Raw genomic sequence first — 22,542 nt, forward strand, 5'->3', positions numbered from 1 at the left:
GAATTGTGTGTGTTTTTCACCCTTTCTTGCTTCGGAGAGCGCTGTTACTCCACTGGGCTGGGCTTGCCTTGTCCCCGTTGTCGAGTTAGCCTAACAGCCGCCTGCGGGCCGCAGGTTGGGCCTTGTTTTGATTGTAGCAACACGTCCCCATGCTTGCACAGAGGACTAGCGGCAGTGCCATACTAACGGTCATGATCCAATCTCCTGTCCCATGCCTGTCATCTTGTAGTTTCTGCAAGATCTGCTTGAGGCTGGTAGATAACCTTCCACTCTGAAGGTTTACCTAGCGGATATTTCTGCTTGCCATACCCCCGTTGACTCAGTGCCCCCAGGCGCGCATTTTCTGGTTACCCAGTTTCTCCTAGGTGCTCGGCGATTACACCCTCCTAGGAAGGCTACTCTCCCCGAATGGAGCCTTGAGATTGTACTGGAGGCTCTCACTCAGGCCCCGTTTGAGCCTATATACTCCATCGAGTTGAAGCACCTGTCCATGAAGACAGCCTTCCTCTGGCTATCACCTCCGCAAAGCGGGTGAGTTAGCTGCAGGCGCTGTCTGTGCATAGCTCCTGCATGCATATTTGGGATGATGGTAGCAGAATGTCACTGTGTGCAAACCCTGCTTTTCTCCCCAAGGTGGTTACAGCCTTCCACTTGAATCAGTCTGGGGAACAGGAGTCCTTTCATCCTTCCATCCTCTACAGAAGAGGATAAGAAGTTGAACCTTCTCTGCCCGGTATGGTCATTGAGATGTTATGTGGATAGGACGAGAGCGCTGTGTCAATCTGACCAGATCTCCATCAGCCATGGATCACGGACCCTGGGACAGCCCTTTTCGAAGCAGCGACTGTCTCATTGGATTGCAGACACAGTCTTGACTGCGTATGATGGTGCTGGCTTACCCCCAATTGGGCAGGTAGCCCACGAGAGGTGTGGCTATGTCATAGGCCATCTTTTGAGGTGCTTCCATGGTTGAGATTTGTGATGTGGCTAGCTGGCCTACCCCACATACTTTTTCCAGGTTTTATCGCCTGAATGTGACAAATCCCTCACTGCCCTCTGTGGGCACTAGGGTCCTCGAGGTTGCACGCTCACGCAGCTGACCTTGGTCAGGCAGGACTTAGCATCCCTCATATGCTGCCGTTCTTTCCTCCCTCGCGACGACTCAGCTACACGTTTCCCATAACAATGTTTTGGTGGCCATCTTCGAATTGAAAGGGACCTACAGTAAACCTGGTTCCCTGAAAGAGAAGATAGCCACCAACCACGAGGTCACTTCGGTCGACATCGCGGTTTTGTCCCGAAAGAGAGCGAATCTCCCCTGCATGATGGTTAAGTACCCTCGGGAGGCGGGACCGAGGGGGTCACTGAAGGGAGAGGGCCTATCGGCAGCTCTGATAGAAAGAGCTCAATGACACCTACCAATAGGCAGAAGTGTATGCCATAACAATGTTTTGGTGGCCATCTTCTCTTTCAGGGAACAAGGTTTACCATAGGTAAACTAATGTTTTTCCAGCACGTTTTATCAACCAATCTTGTGATCTGCAGCAAGCTCATGAATATAACACTGAAACATCATGTGAATATTCATGATCATACATTTAATGGTCATGGTTATTTTACTCATGAGGATAGCAACATTCATCAACATTAGCAACATTCATCAATCAAATCTCATTCATGGAAAAACTACTAAAGAGTTCCCCATGAACATTCATTAATTGTCCTCTATATCCCCCATATATATATATATATATATATATATATATATATATATATATATATATATATATATATATATACTTATATAATATTTGCATAAACTAATTAATTAAGAGCAAAAGCTAATTTATTGCAAAGACTAGTGGGTTGGTAATCATGTTACTAATGCCAATAAAAACTTAGTTATCAACCATTAGAATCATAGTAAGATTTCATTGGAAAACAATGATTATAATGTGACTATACGCGGTTAGGGTAAACACCATTGCATTAGCTGCCCCCTGGTGTTTCACTACCTCGGTGCATGCTCAGCCCTTGGTGCTTCAGTGCCTCATACGAATGGTGCTCGTGTGCACATTGCACACGGTGCTCAGTGCACTCGGTGCGCACGGTGCTTGGTGCGTACGGTACTCGCTGCATTTGATGAGCACAAAACACTTCACTCATGAGTACTAATAGGTTGTTTCCTTTCTCGGTCCTAGAGGTAACCACATCAAAGGAACAGATTTCATCATCACTTCCCCAATTATACTCTTAGTCACGCCCCCTGCGATAGCTAGTCCAGTCACATCTCCTCCAATCCATGACTGACACATTGCATGCCGCTTTAGGGCGATTACTTCGGGCATTGTGACTCCGGCCCCTTCCTGGCTGGCTGGCTGACCCTGGAATGAACTGCCTAGTATCCCCATGTTTTTAATATCTTCTCCTTGTATTAAAACTGACCGTTTGTCACTATATATATATATATATATATATATATATATATATATATATATATATATATATATATATATATATATATATATATATATATATATATTTTCTATTACATGAGAGTATGTGTTAAAACTTCACTGATATTGGACTCAGCTCTCGCCAAGATAAACACCAACTAAGACATAGCTTATTTTACTGTAAACTAATCTGATCCATTTGCGTTTCCTTCCATCTGATGATGTATATATCCTTCTGCCTGGTGTTGATGGCTGCAGTGTAATGCTGGCTCCAAGGATCAGCCTATTTTGCCTCAGTGGCGCATCAGCACACACAATGGCTGCAATGCTGGCTCCAGGGATCAACCACAGTGCAGCCTCCTTAGCGCATCAGCATGACAACCGCCTGAACTGAGCCGAGTAGGGTACTTCTCTGGGGTCTTCAAGTGGGCATCTTCCGTCCTTGGTGTTTTGTTGACTAGCCCACAACACCTTAAGGGGGCTCGACAATGATTCTGGAGTCCCAGCATCACCCTCCTCCACCCCCCACTCAGCTAAGCCCAGCTTATTATAGACAGTTCACATGTCACATGACTTAAAGAATGGAAGGAAAAAGGCTGTTCAATCCCAGCATTTAGGATTCTTCAGTCAATCTTAAAGCGAAAAGCCAGGTTAAGGCATATTTACAAAAATGATTGGAAAAGACCATAAATGAGTAAGTAAAATGTTAAAAAAAAAAAAAAAAAAATTAAAAAATCAGATTTTTATTTTTAGCTACTTACTCTTTAAGTTTGACTGAAAAGGGACTTTGAATGGAATGTTTCTGTGTTGTAATCTATAACCTATAGCTGCTTTACTGAAGTGTGTAATTAACATGATTTTTTCCCCCTTAACTAAGTCTGGACATTTGATAACCATGTGGTTGTGACATGGTTGCCGTGGTTCTCACACCAAATAATTTGGTGACCACAGACGGTAGCAGATGGGAGCTGAAAACTATTAAAAAGGTCTAATAAGCACATTATTAGTTCAATTAAGGGATTTGTTGAGTAATTGAGAATTCAGTTGCAATGGAAACCAGCAGACACAGGGTCCTCCCGGACCAAGACTGGGAACCCCTGAAATAGAGGGAAGCAGTAGGAGGACTGATAATAATGCAACCCAAACTCATTCATTCAGCACTGCTTTAGCAGCTCCCACAGTTCATGAATGTTAACATTTCTGTAGCCCTGCACCATGTAGAAAGGGGCTGTTGGGCATCTATTGGAGGCTTACTGGAATTCTAATACCCCTTTCACATAGACAAGTTATGACGGCTCAGAACCGGCAGTGGAATTATGGTCTGTGTGAATTGCCTATACCGTCACAGGGACTCCTCCGAACCACCTCTCTTAACTGCCTGTGTGAAATGCTATGCCGGCAGTGAAGCGCTATAGTGGCTGTGGATTGAAAGTCAACATTTCATGTAACTGTATACCGGTCCTGTTGGGTCCTTTTGTTGTCGGTGTTACACGCTTTCAATTTTTTCAAATACAATGGTTGATTACACTATGCAACACAATTTTTGTTCCTAGGTAGTAAGTGTTATTTCCTAATTGCTTATGCCTCAAAAGTATAGAAAATGGCTATTATTTCCCACAAACTTTGCTTTTGTGACCAGGACAGTGATATTTCAAAATATCACTATTTCCAATGAGAAAACGGGCGCTTTTATGTCTTTTCGTTCACATAAAGTCAGAGAAAAACAACATATGAATCCAAATTAACATGTATTTATACTAAAGTAATACAAAAATGACTACAAAAGATTTAGAAGTGAGTAGTTTTTCAAGATTTACGATTATACTGTAAATTTACTATACTTTTGAGGCATAAGCAATTAGGAAATAACACTTACAACCCAGGAACAAAAAAAAAAAAAAAATTGTTACACGGTGTTATGAGGTAGTAATTGAAGTCCGGAAGAAGTATTTTCTCTCTATATTTTTGCCTGAAGAGACGGAATCTCTTTCGTTTAAATATATTGTATCGCCTTCTTTGCAGTAAAATAAAAAACCTACATTGTGGTTGAAGCTCCAGCAATTTGACTCTTAGCAGGTTGTTACATTGTTTAATATAACTGAAAATTAAAAGCAAAAACAAAATGCAGTCAGGTGTACTTATTTGACAATGGATGACACCATTTTGTTTTGTGATTTTGTTTGGTGTCCATTTCCATGAAAACAATTTGTTGACTGACCAGTTTGAAAGTTGTACTGACATGGTCCCATTGGCTCTGTGTAAGGATTATGACAATATTATACCAGCATAGATGTGCAAATTTGTGCTATGTGAATTGCTTTTTTTTTTTTTTTTTTTAATTGAAACATCTCTGAAATAGCTGAGTAGCAGCATGTGTGTGTGAAAAGGGAGGCCAGGAAAAAAATCACCCTCATGGTTACATTTGGGAAAAATTGGTGTGATGATAAAATACATCAGCTTTACTAATACTGTTTCTCCGTTCCTTAGATTATAATGACATCCAATGGTTGAAATGGGATTTTAAAAGAGGTGAAACAGTCGTGGCTCATGTAAGGTTGTTGACGGGGGGAGCAGGGGTGCTAGTGAATTCACTCGGGGTGCCTTCCTACTTGGTCTTCTTATGTTCAACAGAGGACATATGTACCTACAACCATCAAAATTAAAGTTGCTGTAACTGTATACTAGTGGGTGACCAGAAACGGAATCATGAAGAGGAAGAATACAGTTCTGGAGCTTTACACGCCAAATTAACCCCTGATGACATCTAGTGCTGTGAACATTTTATTTCAATCCACACACTGAAAAAGCATGATACTGATACTGGTTCGTTCAAGTAGCCTTACACAGTCATTCATACAGTTGTGTTGGCATTCACAGGGAATAGAAGCAAATGAGCTGCTTTGAATGTAAAACCATATCCAACAAAGTGTCATTAGTACGCTCTGCTATATGAACCCTAAAAAAATGGAGATTCATTATTATTTTTACCTGAATGAAGAATTACCAGTTTGCATTCAATTTGGAAAAATAAAATGAATAATACAAAATAGATATTGACAAATCTTTTATTTAACAAATTATTTTGCAACTAAACACAAAATCATAATCCCCCTTAAAGCAGTACTGTTGTTTTAGATGAGTTACATTATTATTATTATTATTATTATTATTATTATTATTATTATTATTATTATTATTATTATTATTATTATTATTATTATTGTTGTTTTTTAATCAGTTAATTGAAGAATCCTTGATCCTCCTTATACAGCTGCTGAATCAGGTTCACCTTATTCTTTGGCTGACCAGGACACTTTTCTCCAATCATTGTAGGGAAAGGATGGATGATGGGACCTTGAGAAGCAACTGGAGTGTCATGGAAACTGGGAAGAGTAACAGGCTTGTCTGCATCGGCATTGTAAACATTTGGTACGTCGATAGGTGGCAGATACAGCACTTCTCCCTCTGTCTCCTCGTAATGAGGGGTGATAGCTCTCTGAGAAGGGGATTTATTGCCATAGTGATGGTGCTCATGAGCATGCAGATGTTTGTGATGATGGTGGTGGCCAGGCCCATGATCATGCTGGTCATGTCCATCGTCATGGTGATCCTCATGCTTGTCATGATGCTGGTCATGCCCATCGTCATGGTGATCCTCATGCTTGTCATGATGGTGGTCATGCCCATCGTCATGGTGATCCACATGCTTGTCATGATGGTGGTCATGCCCCTCGTCATGGTGATCCTCATGCTTGTAATGATGGTGGTCATGTTCTCCTCCCAGCAGGTGGGGTTTCTCTTCCTGCTGTGAGGCCTAAGAAATTTTGTAAAATAGACAGAATCTATGTGGTTTTATTGTGCTTAAAGGAGTGATGGCCACATTTTTTAATCACTAAGTACTATCAGCATTATTACTGACCCCCATTTTCTTGTGTTAATTATATTATTCTTTACAATCTTATACTGTAGTTAAGATGCATGTATTTCACGTACAACAATATATATAAAAAGCTATCTGCAATTTGATGATGCCTAGTTAGATTTTGTTTTGACTTATAATGTTGTACTTGAAAAATCTGTATCCTAAAAGGAAAAAGTAGAAAAAAAAATGTTTCTGTATATCATGATCGTGGCCCTTGTGTTTCACTTTTTTTTTAACTCTTAAATTATATATATTAAAGACGTTCATACCTCTGGCTCAAAGAGTTCGCAAGAGACAGTGATATACTCGTTATCTGGTGCCTTCATGTATGATCCTTTGCAGTGACCTTTGTGCTGTAAAAACAACCATGTTTGTTAATTCATTTTAAACATAGTTTTATTGATGGGCACTGAAACAATCTTGCCTCTCAGTCTTTTTGTTACCTAATTTTGTTCTAATGCATACCTGTTGTTTAAACTTGTTATGCCCACTGGTGATCTTTTCTTCACTGTTCCTTTCCCCTCTCCTTTCTTCCCCTTTGTCTGAGTGGAACCCCCTCTTACACTGTTTTTCTCAGTTTTGTATTATCTAGTAATATATATTAGTGTTTTTATTTCTAATCACAATCTAAACCTGTTAAGAGCATATTTAGAGATTGCATGTAACCCCTTATAACAGAACACTAAACTACTGATATCAGAAAGTTTGCATATTACAATATAGAATAATATAGAATTTGAAATGTTTTGTTGCAAATGATGACTGCTGATTTGTAAAGAGTAATGGTGACTTACAGCAAACTCGCAGGTCATTAACTCACACTGGGAGACATCCCCCCTGTGTGTGACCTTGGGGCACACCGTCTCCTGGATTGTGAATTCCATTGCATATTTCTTAGCCACAAGGGCCTGTGAGCAAAGAGAACATTCCAAAGTTAAGAAGTTTGTTACATGTAAATAAGGACTGCTTGTTTATCCTAATAAGTACTGTATGTGAAAGTACAACATTTAAAATCTAATGAGCTGGTTTAGAGCCTTGTGTTATACCTCATCATCACTAAAGTAATACATTGCAAATATATTCAGGGTCTTCACTGACATACTAGCAACACAACCCTTTTACCACATACAAATAAAACAACTCAATAGTGTACCACTGTAGTGTCACAAGGAGTTTCAAGCATAGAATGCAAAATAATAAAAATCTGCACAATAAATACACTTCAATAATTGCTCCAGTGTTTGCAGTATTGATCCTTTAACATACTCATGCAACATTTTTCTTGTATACTTTTCCCCAAATATTGTTAACTACAGTTATTTTTATCTAACACTTTGATAAAAAAAAAAACAAAAAAAAAAAACAACATAATATGAATGAAAGTAATCTCACCTGCTCCGATGCTTTAGTCACATTCAGAAGAGCAAAATATTTTGAATGTGGGCTTTCATTGTTATACTTTTGAAGGACCAACTGTGTAGCATTTAACACAGCAGGATCATCCACCATGCGTGCTTCTGGACAGTTCAGACAGATATCATGAACTCTGTTGCGTGGAACTGCAAAGAAAAAAAGAATAATGCAGACAGATAGGTCAAACTATTGAAGTCGAAGCATGGATCAGCAGTTTGGATTGGTTTGCAGTTTGAGACACAGACATAATTACATTGTGATCTTTTCATCATAGCCATGACTATAATACAGTATAACAAATTCATTAGTGCTGTACGCTTAATGATCTTCTACTGGTTTTAAGCTGTTTTGTTCTGTAAGGGGTATATTAAAAGTGTGCAATGCTAATAACATTATTATTACATCACCATATACTGTAGTGTAGGTCTCGGATTTTGTATTATTGTTACTTGATCGTATACATTGTTATTTAGTAGTAACAATTAGACAGCTACCTCTGACCTTTCAATTACTTCCCACTGAGAACCCTGCCATTACTTTTAGTTCCCAGGGTCAATATTTATAGAATTGTTGTATCTGCTTTATGAGTTTGTGGACTAAGTATATAAAGATGCCATACCTGGCCTTAAAGAGCAGTTGTAGTTGTAGAGCTGAACAGCTCTTTGTACTTTATTAATGTAAATTGTTGCCTGGCATTGTCCATAAACCTGTCAATAAAACAAAAAGCATTAGTATTCACCTTTGCAATTACCTTAAATGTGTTACATCCATATATGTTTTGCTTTTCTCTTATTTTTTAATGTAATTGGAGATAGATTTTTTTCTAGAACCATAGCTTTGCAGGGTTACGACTCCACGTACTTGTACCCTTTTTTATTCCTGAGTTAGACTCAGATGGTGTACCAAATGTGATTCCCAGAACCACCATAAAAATTGACAAATTGCTTCCCTTCAGCTGCAGCATAGTGTAATGCATACTTGTTACTATGGTAAATTATATAAAATGTTGCCTTACCAGACTGATCTGTGTCGATACGTTTATACTGTAGACAAACACTTGTTAGATATAAAATACTCACAGCCTCAGTTAATGGTCTCACTTCACAGCTGGTCCACAGCCTCTTGCTAAGAACGTTGCATGATGTTTCCAGAACATCTATCGTCAGGTAAAATACAGTCCCCCTCGGTCCCTGAAAACACAGTGAGATGGTTTCAACCCCATTATTAATCAAGAAATCAAACAATCACACAAAAACCAAGCACATCTTATCCTGGGCACAGAGGTCATTCAGTATGCATTGACCTCTAACAGATTAAAATCCTTATGAGAACAGCTTGGCATATAAATACTGCACTTATCAAATAAAATATTAAATGACAATGCATGTATCAAAGGGTAATTTGTAGGGCAACTGTAGTACAACGGCAGCTACAATGGAATGAACCATTGATAAAACGGTGCCACTGTTGTAACTTCTTAATGTTGACATTGCAGACTGAGCTACAGAACCCTGGTTAGAGAACATCACTGCCTGGTATGACTGAGTTATAGGATGAGAGAACATATAGTGAAATAGAGGACGTGGCCAACAAGGTTCTCCCATTGTCAGGGTTGCCTACATTTTCTCACAAGTCCACTGTCTATCAAACAAAAGCTGCTAACTTTGAAGTATTATTTTCATAGGTGACCCCCTGTCTATGCCATTATTTTGAATGTTTAACTCACCTGCTGCTTTTGGTTGACATTGGAAAGGCGGTGGTAGCTGAATATGTAGCCTTGTTTCCGGTGACTATTGATTTTCCTCAGGGCCAGGTCTGCAGCAGCCACAGCATCTGGGCATTCACAGGAGCCAGGATTCAGAGGATAGATTGGCTCACTCACGGCCCAAACAGACAGCAGCTGTGTGCACAGCAAAAGCAAAGCCAACTGTTTCATTTTGAAAACGCCCTCCTTTTTCTTATCCCACTCAGTCTGTCTGTGAGGAGAGATCAAACTTCAGTGCAGTGAGACAGATTATATAGCTGACTGAGACTCCTCATCAGTCAATTATGAGTGACCCTAACCTTTGCTCTTTGCCTTCCAAATTACTGTGAATGATTTGTAGATCAACCCTTGATTGTTGTTGTTTGTTGTAAAGCAGGTGTTAAGTCCTGTGGTTTATGAAATATCAGTGCTTTTAGGGTTTTATCTTTCTCAAAATAGACAGGCACAAATTGAAGTTTGTGTGATACAGATTCATTTTCTTTCCTTAGTAATTTGCATATTTTAAGAATAAAATTAATATTATTTCTAAAATAGATATTCTTAACATGTGCCATGTTGTTATGTAAATGTGTATGGTTTAATACATTATTGCAAAATGTAGAAATTGCATTTAGTTTAGTCAGTATCATACTTACCTGATGAATCTGATTTCATTGATTACTGCATGATGAGCTTGTGGGCTGTGTCTTGTCTGTTTGGTATTGCAGAAGCCAGCTACTTTGAGTCTACATGTTGTGTATTCCAATGTATGGAATTACATATTGTTCTTTACTTTAAAGTTATCATTACCTTTCAAAAGAACCAACGCAGGACAATGACAAGCTTGATCCAAAGCTTACATACATGTTTTGTGTAAACGTAATTGTAGAATTATATGATTTCAAGGTTAGCTAATCTACAATTTACAACAACTTCTAAAGCTGGCTTCAGTGACACTGCATCTGTGTGAGGGACCAATGAAGGAGGATCCAAATTACTTTGAACAAAATAATAGCCATTGCAGTAGAAAACACTAGGATTATAAACATGGGCAGCATGTATAAGATGCTTAGGGAGGCTAAGCCTCCCCAAAATAACCTGCCCAAACCATCACAAACCATGTCAAATTAAGTAGTTTACTTCATTAGTAAAAAAATTTCCTTTTGGGACATTTCAACAAGCCTATCTGACTGCACGTGTATGCCTAACAATTCAAAAAGACTTGACATAGTACGGTGTGTGTCAGTTCCAGAGTTGACAGTTGAAAATATGGATATTCTCAATTTTTTTGGCCCAAGCCGGCCAAGTTCTAAAAAGTCTGGTTCATAAAAAGCTGCTCGTAAAAGCCTGTCTGCAGCGGGTATGAATATAGGCACTGCAAGGAAAACACTCCAGTCAAGGAAATGACTGAGTCGGATTCGGAGCCTTTGTTTGCTTCCTCTTGCAGTGGTGTTCTGGGCCCTGATCGGCGGGAAGAACGCTCATCACATTAAATGGTGAACATGCATCTGACGTACTAGAACTGAAAGCTGTCCTTGCAGATACACTTTACCTACAAACTATTCTAAAGTGCTTGAATACCTTTGATGTTGATTTTGATGATGTCAGTGCATTTATCTCTATATTTGATGTTTAAAAAAATAACAATAATCTGTACACATAATTTCTAAAATAGTTCAGTGCACAAAATGCGATACCTTACCCGTGACACTGCCATGAATTTTAAAGAAAATTTTCACAGCGCCTTAATCAGAATTAGGAGCTAGTGCACTTTGAGGTGTAGATCTCGCAATGTCAATGACAACAAGGTATTCTTATTGTTTAAACCATAAACAGAGTCTATAAAAACACATTGCATACATTAATGTCAGCTTTTTGTCTGTTTTTTTTTATTATTTAGATTTATTGACTTATAATATGTTTATAAGTGTTCAAATTGAGAGCATATGTTCAAAAACTCTTCATAGGCCTGACAAAGCAAAGAAAAAAAAGAGAAATACACTTTTAACTTTATTAGAGGTAGCCACCAAATACTTACACATACATTAAATACTTACATACATACATTAAATACTTACATACATTAAATGTATAAATAACTGGAATTGGTCATTTCTTTTTTTGTTACATAGGTTACTAGTATTAGAATTCATCCTTATGGATTAAAAACAAATGTCTTTCACAGACATAAGGTTATATGTGTCTAAACTTTATTGATCTCCTGCCATTTATCTAGAGATAGCCTATTGACCAAAAGTCAACAGCTGAGATTTGAAAAATAGCTTTCTGGCACAGTCCAGCCTTGACTTGCACGGTTCACATGGAATAAAAGCCAATGTGCTATCTGGCACTTTAAGCTAAATGATTAACATAGTTTTCATCCAAAGCATGGGAACTGCATTATATACCACATGCTTTGCCACATGGGAATAACTTAACTGTCTTTCCACATAGTAGGCATGTGTTTGTGTTTCAACTAATTGGTCTATACACCTAACAGGGTGTCTTGATCTTCAGTATTTTGGTAGATACAGAATGTGTAAAACTAGGAATTTCTTGAAAATTAAGCATTTTGGTAGATAGAACATTAGATAGAAACCCCATCTTCCCCAGACATTGGGCCCATGTCTTGTTTAAAGTGTTCCAAAGGTTGCTCTCAACTGAAATGCAGGGGTGCAAATTAGGTTAGATTTGTATGCACTTTGTAGCAATACACAACTGTTATTCAAGGTTAGAACACTTAACACTCATAAACTGTGGCTACATTCATCTGTTGCTAAGCTTAGATTTATTGTGTCACGTTATACTATCAGTGGATTTAGTTTGTGTGTCTGTGTAAAAAGGCTAGAAAGATTACAAAATACCAAATACAAAATCCATTTGTCAAACACCCAGGTTTATTGATTCAATCCCTGGTCAGGTTTCACTGTAATGGGCTGGTTTTATTGGAATCTTCTCAACTGTGGAAACTTTCACAGCATGGTGTCATTCAGATTCGTTAGGTAGGGGCAGTCCGGACACACACTATTAATATTCTCAGCTGAATCTGAAAGAGGGGTGTCTAAAATGATTACAACCATTTGACAACACATGTCTTTGAAGAAGCACAGCATGAAGATGTGAACATATGTATTTGTTTAAAACAGTGGTCAAAAGCAAAACAAACTGGTTTTTCTACAAGTTTTGAATTGAATCTATGTAATATTTTATGACCACTCGCAGGTTATTTCATTTATTTGTGTACTCCCTAGTATATAAAGTTATAATGATACTTTTCATTACATTTTAACCCTGTGATTGTGTATGTCATTTTCACATTACATTTTTGGTACGCACTATATGGTTGAATTCCTTTCAGTGGTTGTAACTTTAAAAAGACACATTGAGAACAACACACAGTTGTAGTCAAAAGTTTACGTACCCTTTACATACAAATGTCTCAAAAACAAGTGTTGCTTTGAATAGATGTCTACAATTATTTATTTCAGCATTTTTTTTTTTTTTAAACTCCAAAAATGCCAATTCAAAAGTATTCGTACCCTGACAAGGAAAATGAAATGAATAGCTAGTTGAGGCACCTTTAGCAATAATAACCTCTTTTAAATGATTAGGATATTATGAACAGCCCTGAGAGTCACAGGCTGGGACATGAGGAAATGTCCAGCTGCCCAAGGCCTGGGCTAACACCTGCAGGACTACAAAGGTCTTCAAAGGCCTTTTTATTAAACCCAAATTCAGATATTCAAGGGAAGAGCTTATCAAAAAAAAAAAAAAAAAACTTACACCATTGTATCTTGTTATGTGGTGTTTTTGGTGAAATCAGGTCAGTTATTTATTTTGCTTCATAATAACTGAATTTTTTCTTTTTTTTTTTTTCTCCTCAATTTTGTATGCCTAATTATTATCTGTATCCTCGGCTCACCGCTCGCAACCACCCTGCCGACCACAAAACGGCAGCTGGAACACGTGTCCTCCAAAATGTGCTTCTGCCAATCCATCATTTTTCACACTGCAGTTCCACAGCGAGGCCACGAGACCTTTAGTACACAGAAACTGTGTAGGCTGCAATGTTCTATCCCTTGTTCTTGTGTATTTTCCTGCCATCAAGAGATAGCCTAACAACTACTGCACTGCACAACAATGCTAGTATTTAAAACTCTTGCTCGCAAACATTTCATGTTTTAAAGTATGTGTTTTGCAGCTCTCGACCATATGGAAATGTTGGTATGTGGCCTGTAGGGTCAGGAAATTTGGCCACCCCTGTCCTAGACATTATTGCCATGTAGTGCTGAATTCTGAAGTTGAAAAACTAAATTGCAAATCTCTGAAGCAGCCTTTTATTAAGTTTGTTACTGTCCTCAGTATACTGAAAAAATCATATGCTGCCCAAAGAAGGTCAGTGGTACTGAACCCTATGCATTAGCTAAATCCAGGAATGTAACATGGCGCTCCTTCTCCTTTTCAGCTGTTTGAACTTGCTGCCAGATCACACTGATGTGCTCTAAGCATCATGGGAAACCTGGAATATCAGCTTTCTGTAGTGAAGTGTCAATGAGGCAGTTCTTCAATAGGTAAGCTCTCAATCTCTGAGCAACAATGCTGAAGAAAATCTTGCCTTCCGCATTTACCAGGGAAATAAGGCAAAACCGACCGATACTCGTAGAATATTTTTCTTTGGGTATAAAGACCCCACCTGCTTGGCGCCATGCTCTTGGTACAACCTGTTTTTCCCGTGCTACTTTCATCATTATTCTCGGCATGATGAGGTCAGATTTCATGGTAAATCTACATTCATTTCAAAAGTAGGACTGTGGCCAATTTTATTTGTTTAAAGGTTACTTAAAAACAAATAAAACCAAAATTTGCAATTTACAAGTGCTGACAAACCAATGACATCAAGTGTAATTTAATTTTTTTAAAAAGTCCCTGTTTTTGCTAATGCTCTGTAGGGCCATTTTGTTTAGGGGCAATCTGTTTTTACAGGAAATGTGCCTATACTGAAAATGTTAACTTCTCCCATTAACACCATTGTTAGCATTCCTTACATAAGAATTGGGGATATGTTTTGCTTAAAACAAGATAGTTTATAGGGGTCCTTATTTATATATATATATATATATATATATATATATATATATATATATATATATATATATATATATACGCCCGGGGGGACTGTGTAAAGTTACTCACAGACCATGAGAATAAAACAGCGTTTTTTGGGGTTTTTGTTTTTGTTTTTTTAATGCAATTCCTAACTGGCAATACTGCCCCCCTGTGGAAAAACAATACTTGTGAATTTTAACATGAGTGGAAAAGGGGTGTGAAGAAAAGAACGGATAAACATTATTGACTACATTGATGGTAAAGTTCTGTTTGAAAGAAACATTAATATTGCAGCTTTTATAAAACTTAACATTATGTTTGGTAATTAACTATAACTAAGGATACGATTTTGTCACGGAGGTCACGAAAATTGTGAAAATCATGAATTTGAACAAAAGTCAGTGAAATCTTGGAAATGTATGTAAAAACACATTTGGTTAGGAACTGCTTTTATTTCCTTTAAAATGCACTATGTCATGCCGTGAAAATATAAATATGCGAGTATCTGTAAATTATTTGCTTGTGTAGCACGCAGCATTATAAAAATACATTGATCTACATATATTATATATTGGGTGACTTTTCTGACCGTTCGGCGCCCCACAGAAAAACAGCTATGCCAACCAGATACAGTTCAAAAAGAGCAACTGGCTGATCAAGGGGGCATAGAGTTAAACTGCTGGGGCCAAGAACCTGTAATATAGGGAGGTGGGGGAAAGCAGCCAATCGTTGTGAAAGAAAGTAATGCCATTCCACTCGATTTGGAGGAATTTCCAGAGACGTAATTCTTCGGAGCATTAAGAGAGGGTGGAAAGGTAGAATGGTAGCTGCCTGGGCTTGTTGGGAGCTCAGAGGGAAGCTAGGATTAGGAAAAGAGGCTTGGGGGTGGGGGGGGGGGCTGGTTGGATGCATAGGATCTGAGATTAGAGAAAGGGGCTGAGGGGGCTAGATGAACACCCTCAAATGATGTAGCGTTGGGATGAGGGGGAGCTGCGGCCTGGTGAAGTCGTGTGGGATGAGGCTTGGGAGCGATTAGCTGAGATGGGGATCTAGGACCTAGTGTGGAGTCAGCTCTGAGGGGAGCGTTAGGGATCCGTGAACGGGCGTGTGTGCACCCACAGCGGCATGGGGTGGAGATTGAATCAGGAGCAGAGGCAGGGAATCTGGGCCACGGCATGGTATCATTTCGAGAGCGACTTGTTCACAGGGAGGTTATGTAGAGCTGGAAGAGTTGATCTTAGCGAGCTGAACTGCTGAAAGGGATGTTTTTATTTCGAAGCTGCTGTTGGAGGTTTGGGATTGTCCAGGACTTAATATTGGATGCTGTGAGACGGGCGATGATTCAGGAGCTTTGGCGGACCGGAAACTGGTTACTTGTCAAGCAGGAAATCGGTGAAGAGGAACGAGACGGGTTCTCCTCTAACATGGCTGAAAAAGCTGGAGTGGGGATAACGGCAGGACGAATCTATCAAGGAGGATTTATGCTACAAGCATTTGGCTCATGGTACATCGGCGTCGGCATGGCAGTTAATGTAACCAGCTGAACTTATCGGGCAGGAGTAACTAGGATAACCACCAATGGAAAGGAAACTCTCCTGGCTTCAAGATCTGAGGAAGGGTGCTAGGAGTATGAGCTTGTTTCCCTTCACACAGTGATTTAGAGGAATCAAGGAGCACAGTCAATTCCATTAATGTTAGGAGGTGTGGGTGTGCTTTTCCTTTAAAAGTACTCGATATCATCAGGTAGTCTTTACATGGTATGTATTTCAGTATATAAGATTACAAAGAAATATTATGGTACACAAGCAGTATTATCATGACAATTCATTTATTCAGGATAAAAACCCACTGAGATCTATTGTACAGGGGCAACTGTACTGAGCATGTATCTAATACCCCTAATATAATTACAATGCATTGACTTGATATAATCTCTGCATGAGCTGAAAATGGCAAAAGACTGGAACGCAAGAAATAACAGTATTGCTTTTAATTATAGTTCCAGCTTTATCACAAAACAAACTCAGAAATGTCTAATTCTTCCTGGGCAGATGGGTAAAATAGGGCCCGCTACAGGTGGCAAGGGCTGTCCAGGTAGTTGATCTATAGGGCCTGGTCCAGAAGGTGGACCTGGTGGGTTAATTTCAACTTCTGTTCCATCAACCACCGGGGGCTCATTGGCTATGGTTATGGGGGGGGCACCTCCTGTCAGATCATCCTTGTCAGGGGTTTCTCTCTTCACCTTCGGTTTTGTCATGACTTGCTCTGACTCTGAAGAAAGAAACAGAGATCCTCCTAGGTCCTGGGAGCTGCCCAGGGCGTAATGTTTGGTGCCGTGTACCAGACTGGCCGTGCTGCCATGGTGAGAATGGTGGACGATGTGGGGTACAGCAGGTGGAGCAGAAGGATCTGGAGAAACCAGGAGAGGTGGACCCTGGAAAAAAAAGGGGATATGTGTTTTCTGCTTGCGTAAGCCCTAGCAGTAGGCCGGTATATACTTTAAATAATCTCCACTTTGCTAATATTTCATTTTGTTTAACATCCTGTTTTTTTCTCCATTGTTGTTTATGCTTACACTAACCTCCCATGCTCACTATTTAAACAGAAATGTTAGTGTTATGCTGTGCTGTAAAGCCTGTGCAGCAATGTTGTGCTTCACTTTAAATAATCTCGGATAATAGAGAATCATACAGAACTCACAAATGATGATATAAAGTACCTCTTTAAGCCATGTATTCCAGGTGCTTTAAGATTTAAATAATATGAAAACAACCATAAACATGCACAATGGCTGACACCTTTCCAACATCATTTTTGTTACATTTAGAGATGATAAGGGGACTATTAATCGCCTTTTAATGAGTATAATTTAAATCGTCAAGAATATTAAGTTAAGACGGTGTTTAGATCTGCCACTGTTTAAATATAAAATAGACCCATCATCTACCCCAGCCCCCTCAGATTAAAACAGCAGTAAATGCATGAATAGACTGTTAGAACTTTTACCTGCTGCATTAATATAAAGCAAATCACATCACAATATAGTAAGCTTAAATGAAACTGCGTGATTTTACCACACAAAAAAAATAAAATAAAATACCTACATCTGCTTTCGGAAAAACATGAACGATTAGAAACTCACATTCGTTAGGCCATTCACATCCGTGTAATAAACTACACCGGCCTCGTGACCAAAACTTAAATAACAATCATTGGGCTTAGAAATCGTTTCTTTTATTTGCAGAACCATAATACCTCCGAACAACGTATATCATTATTAAAGGAGGCAACCTCAGCAATCTTACTTAATGGAATATTTCACCAGAAAACACTCGATCCGCTGCAGAATAAAGCTGTTCAAAAGGGGAAAAAGTGATCAAATAAGATACATGTATATAACACACGACCTGTGAAACGATTAAAAAAATTCAACGAAATGTGTAGATAATTGAAAAATGAACTACAGTTACCTACATTTCAAGTTTTACATTAGGATGTGTTTCGTGTGTAAACTAGTGAATAATACAATGTTCTTTAAATACTGCGATAGCAGCGCTACTGCTTCAGATATTTAATAAATCCCAACAATTTATGTTCACACTGAATAGTTACATCCATGACTCCATGCACTCAGGTCAAATATCTTTTCAAAACTAAAGAAACTTAGCAAGTAACTGTATTGTTTAGTGAGTTCACACAGGTAACAATTTACAACAACACACACGCTCCTAGCATCTGACCAATCACACATCACTTATTTCTATATTAGAGGCCCAAGGTGCATGTGTGTGTGGAGTTTGTGGAAAACAGGCGCACTACTGTATTTGATTTGATAGCGACAAAATTCTGATATTCTTACAAACAACTGATTATTGTATTAATCCATTAATATATTATATTAAAGAATATTTATTTATTGCTACATTTGTGCTATATTTATTTACTGCTATAATTTGATCCACCGATTATAGTGAGTTTTACTGAGGGCCCCCTAGGTAGCTGGGGCCCCTGTGCATTAATCCGCCCCTGGCGGCATTGCATGTAGGGGTGTGGACTAACACCTCAGCTGTGTACTGTAATAGTAAAATGTACCTCTGCAGCATAGACGTCACAGTCAACAGTTATATCTTCACTAAGATCTGTGGTCACAGCAGTGGCAGTGCAAAATCCATGGCGCTGTAAAGAAAAGGAGACAAACAAGGAAAAACATTTCTTTAGGGATTTGAAAATATCAATTTATTAAGCAGACCAAATTTATTAAGCAGAAACAGTACGGGATACCAAGGCTCCTTTATCTGTATTTATTTTGTATCCCTCGTATAGGACTGTGGCAGGGGTGAGGTCTGCCCCAGTAAAGACTGATTTTGATTGATTTGTACATAGAAATGTTTAAATTTTGACAAACAAAATGTGTCTAATTGAAATTAATGTGCAGCAGGTGGCCAGGTGTCAATTAAAGAATTGATAATCAATTAACCCTGGTCACCTGCCTTTAAAAAGAGGCTGGAAAGTCAGTCCTTTGTTCTGCGCTGTACCAAGTTGTGTGTTTACAAGTTGAAAGCTGTACGACTGGGTGAGTGAACCAAGACCGAGGACCACCACGGTATGCTTTAGGAAGGGATTAATTTAGGGGATTATAATCCCACTCAGATTTATTTAATTTGTGTTAGGGAGAATTATCCTGATGTGGGACCTCCCTTTTAGTGGGAGCAGCGTTCAGCCCGATCTTGGCCACCTTTTGTTTTTGGATATTGTTATAATGTATCCTTCCTCTCTAGGGGTACCATTGTTGATCCCATCTGGTCTCCTTGAGTCTTGTTTCACTTCCAATGCAGCGGTTCATTATATATATATATATATATATATATATATATATATATATATATATATATATATATATATATATATACACACACACACACAAACATAATTTTAAAAAAGAGTGAAAAGGGAGAGCGGCAAAAATCCTTGAAATTGATTTTTAGATAAATTTTTTTGTGATTGAATTTAAGAAGACTAATTCATTATTTTTAAGAAATCAAACCTCTTACACCCCTATTACAATTACTTGTTACTATTATTGTTCCCCTTGTTGTCTGTTTGTGTGTCCTGTGCTTTACCATAAGCATTGGACTGATAAGGGCAATGGTAAAAAGGCTCCATTTCAAATGCTTAGCAATCTCTACATTCACCGTACTTACAGCCAGGCTTTCGCTTAGTGGGACACAGTCATCATGGTGACTGTCAGGAACATCACTGGTGCAGTTTGTCTCTACTATGGCGTATTCAGCAAAGTATGATGGGCCAGTTGGCAAGGTCTGGAAAAATACAGCATAAATGACCATTCAGAACCTACTCAACGGTACTGCTCAATGAACAGCATTGGTCACAGCTTCGATAAAAGTGTTAAGCAGGGTGTCAAAAGACCTTGTGGAATTGCATCGTGATAAGCATACTGAAAATGAGACAGCTTTATTTGTTTTTTCTTTTCTGGTCACTGTCGAGCCACTACTGTAGTTGATTATATTTTTAAGCACATTCAACCAAGATGCTTGAATTGCGTAAAATACATTGTGACACCTTTTAGGACAAGTAATGATGAACGGCATTTGCCCAAATGTTTGTCTGTTTGATTACCTGAGTCGACAACCTTCCAACCTCCATCAGCTTAAAGTAAATGGGTTCACTGGAATCTGTGTTGAACTTTGAAAGGGAAACACTGACAACGTCTAGTGCCTTGGTATTATTCAGAGGCAACAGTGCTGGGCAGTCTGGACACCGTTTAGCAACATCCTCAGCTGAATCTGAAGAAAAAAAATTAAACTGAATTATGTGGCAGGGTGAAGGGTAAATATAGGTTTGGACACAAACCTATATTTTGACCAAGGGTTGTAAGCTACAGATTTGCTGTATAACAGGATCTGGATAAGAAGTGGGTGTGACTTGGGACGTTCTCTTCCAAACAATGCTAGTGGTTTACTTGAACCCCTTTTGGGGTTGTGTCTCTCTTCCACTGGAACCATTTGTTCACTGTAAATATTGTGAAGTGCTATATAAAGAACCTGGACTGAGTGTGTTTTATTGATTTATTACCCAGTCTGTCCACAACCTCTTACAAATTCCATTAATGTTGGAATAATCACAGATGGGTGGTTGATGCAAACCAGGGTGATTTCCCTGTGCTGTAAAAACTGTAGTTTATCAAATCAACCTCACAAAGGGTTAAAAAAAAGGGCAAACAAATATCAAAATCAAACATTTGACATTTTATCAACATTTTTTAATAAGATTTGTAGGAACCAACTACAAAAAAAATCTACTGGTAAATGAAAGTGCCACTTAGTAATAGAATAAATACATGCGGCTTCTATTCTCCAAAAAAATGCATATTACTGAAAACATATTTTATATACAAATATAACATATATACAAATATATCTAGTACCATACAGTACATCATATTTTCATTTCATTTGTGGGTCTATATGCTCATGTTAGGATTTTCAGACATCATAATAATCTGAAAAAAAATATGCCAATGGTTGAAACATTATTATTATTATTATTATTATTATTATTATTATTATTACAAAACGTACCTGGACTCGATTTACATTTAAAACCAGTCACTGTAAAGGTTCCATGAACCTTTGCTAAGGCCACGTCACAGTCACCTTCAACTTTCTGAAAGAATAGAGAAATATCATCAAAAGCAACCCTGGTATCTTGCAAGTGTAGTACAGGTGAAAAAGGGGGGTTTCAAAATGACATTTGAAGCTAGTAAAACACATTTAATCAATGCAGCCATAGAACACATGAGCTATTTCATTCCTCTAAACACAAACTGCTCCAGCTTCTTATAGCTGCAAAAAAGATTTTCCTACTGTTGCCCTGTGACTCAACTCGACTTTAAGACACTATTACGACAGTTAGAAAAGAGCCACTCACCGTTTCTGCAAGCGATCTGACTGTGCAATTTTCTACAGGCAAAGGGTTCACTATGTGGCATTTGGTTTCCAGTAACTCCAGTTCCATTATAAAGGTTTCTCCTTCAGGTACCTAGAAGAAACGAACAAAACTAACACTTACCATATAATACATTGTTAAATAAACAATGCAACAAATTCAAAGTGGAATGATGACAGAGATTTAGAAATATATGTTAATTATAGAAAAGCAGGGAAAAAAAACTACCCCCCCCAAGATATTACATTTAGAAAAATAGCTCCGAAAATCTAGAATGAGAAGTACAACAATGCAGTGTTTACCCTTGGAATGACCTTAACGTCTTCAATTTCATTGAGAGTGTACTTGTATCCATGGTGATGATGGGAATTGATATAACCAACAGCTGCTTTGGCAGCCTCCTCAGATTCAGGAGAATCGCAGTCCAGTTTGCGCAATACTGTTGAAGCTACACCAGTGGCTCTGCTACCCATTGCCTGGGCCAACATCAGCAGAACTACAAAGGTCTTCATTGCTACAGTACGGACCCACACAAACTGCAGCACAGGAAACAAGACAGGAAGAAAGTTAGATGAAGTGTTGCCGTCAGGGTATTTATACTCTGTACCCTGGCACTGAGGGATGGTAAAAAAAAAATAGTTTTCAAGAGAGACTGGGAATGGCTGCCAACATAAATACTGGATGGGCTCAGTTAGGTCATTTGTTTATGAGCTACTGTTGTTTGCAATGAGTGTTCATTTTGTCTGTAAAGTAATACTAAAAAGATTCAAGAAAGAATGACAAATTTCCTCCAAAACAATGTTATAAAAAGTGATGGCATTCAACTCTCTAATGCTAACAACAAAAAACAATTCATATTGACTTCATGACTTCAGTTATGAAACAAACATTTCTGCCACATGAGTTAAAAAGATCATATTTTTTATTGAGACCAA

The 22,542-nt window shown here is 38.4% G+C and overlaps 2 protein-coding genes across 2 annotated transcripts; both read right to left on the minus strand.

Annotated features, from left to right (window-relative positions):
• Positions 1 to 5,569: 5,569 nt before the first annotated feature.
• Positions 5,570 to 9,752, minus strand: LOC121327414 (fetuin-B-like). Its single transcript, XM_041271471.1, has 7 exons — positions 9,518 to 9,752; positions 8,871 to 8,981; positions 8,411 to 8,498; positions 7,771 to 7,937; positions 7,173 to 7,286; positions 6,648 to 6,731; positions 5,570 to 6,270 (listed from the first exon to the last, which is right to left on the minus strand). Exons 1-7 carry the CDS (start codon positions 9,725 to 9,727, stop codon positions 5,695 to 5,697), a joined length of 1,350 nt encoding a protein of 449 aa, XP_041127405.1. The 5' UTR covers positions 9,728 to 9,752; the 3' UTR covers positions 5,570 to 5,694.
• Positions 9,753 to 16,452: 6,700 nt separating this feature from the next.
• On the minus strand, positions 16,453 to 22,180 carry LOC121326524 (alpha-2-HS-glycoprotein-like). Its single transcript, XM_041269854.1, has 7 exons — positions 21,910 to 22,180; positions 21,590 to 21,700; positions 21,241 to 21,325; positions 20,279 to 20,445; positions 19,843 to 19,959; positions 18,734 to 18,817; positions 16,453 to 17,075 (listed from the first exon to the last, which is right to left on the minus strand). Exons 1-7 carry the CDS (start codon positions 22,117 to 22,119, stop codon positions 16,665 to 16,667), a joined length of 1,185 nt encoding a protein of 394 aa, XP_041125788.1. The 5' UTR covers positions 22,120 to 22,180; the 3' UTR covers positions 16,453 to 16,664.
• Between the last annotated feature and the right edge of the window lie 362 nt (positions 22,181 to 22,542).

The sequence above is a fragment of the Polyodon spathula genome, chromosome 14 (genome assembly GCF_017654505.1).
Source record: "Polyodon spathula isolate WHYD16114869_AA chromosome 14, ASM1765450v1, whole genome shotgun sequence".
Lineage (NCBI taxonomy): Eukaryota > Metazoa > Chordata > Actinopteri > Acipenseriformes > Polyodontidae > Polyodon > Polyodon spathula.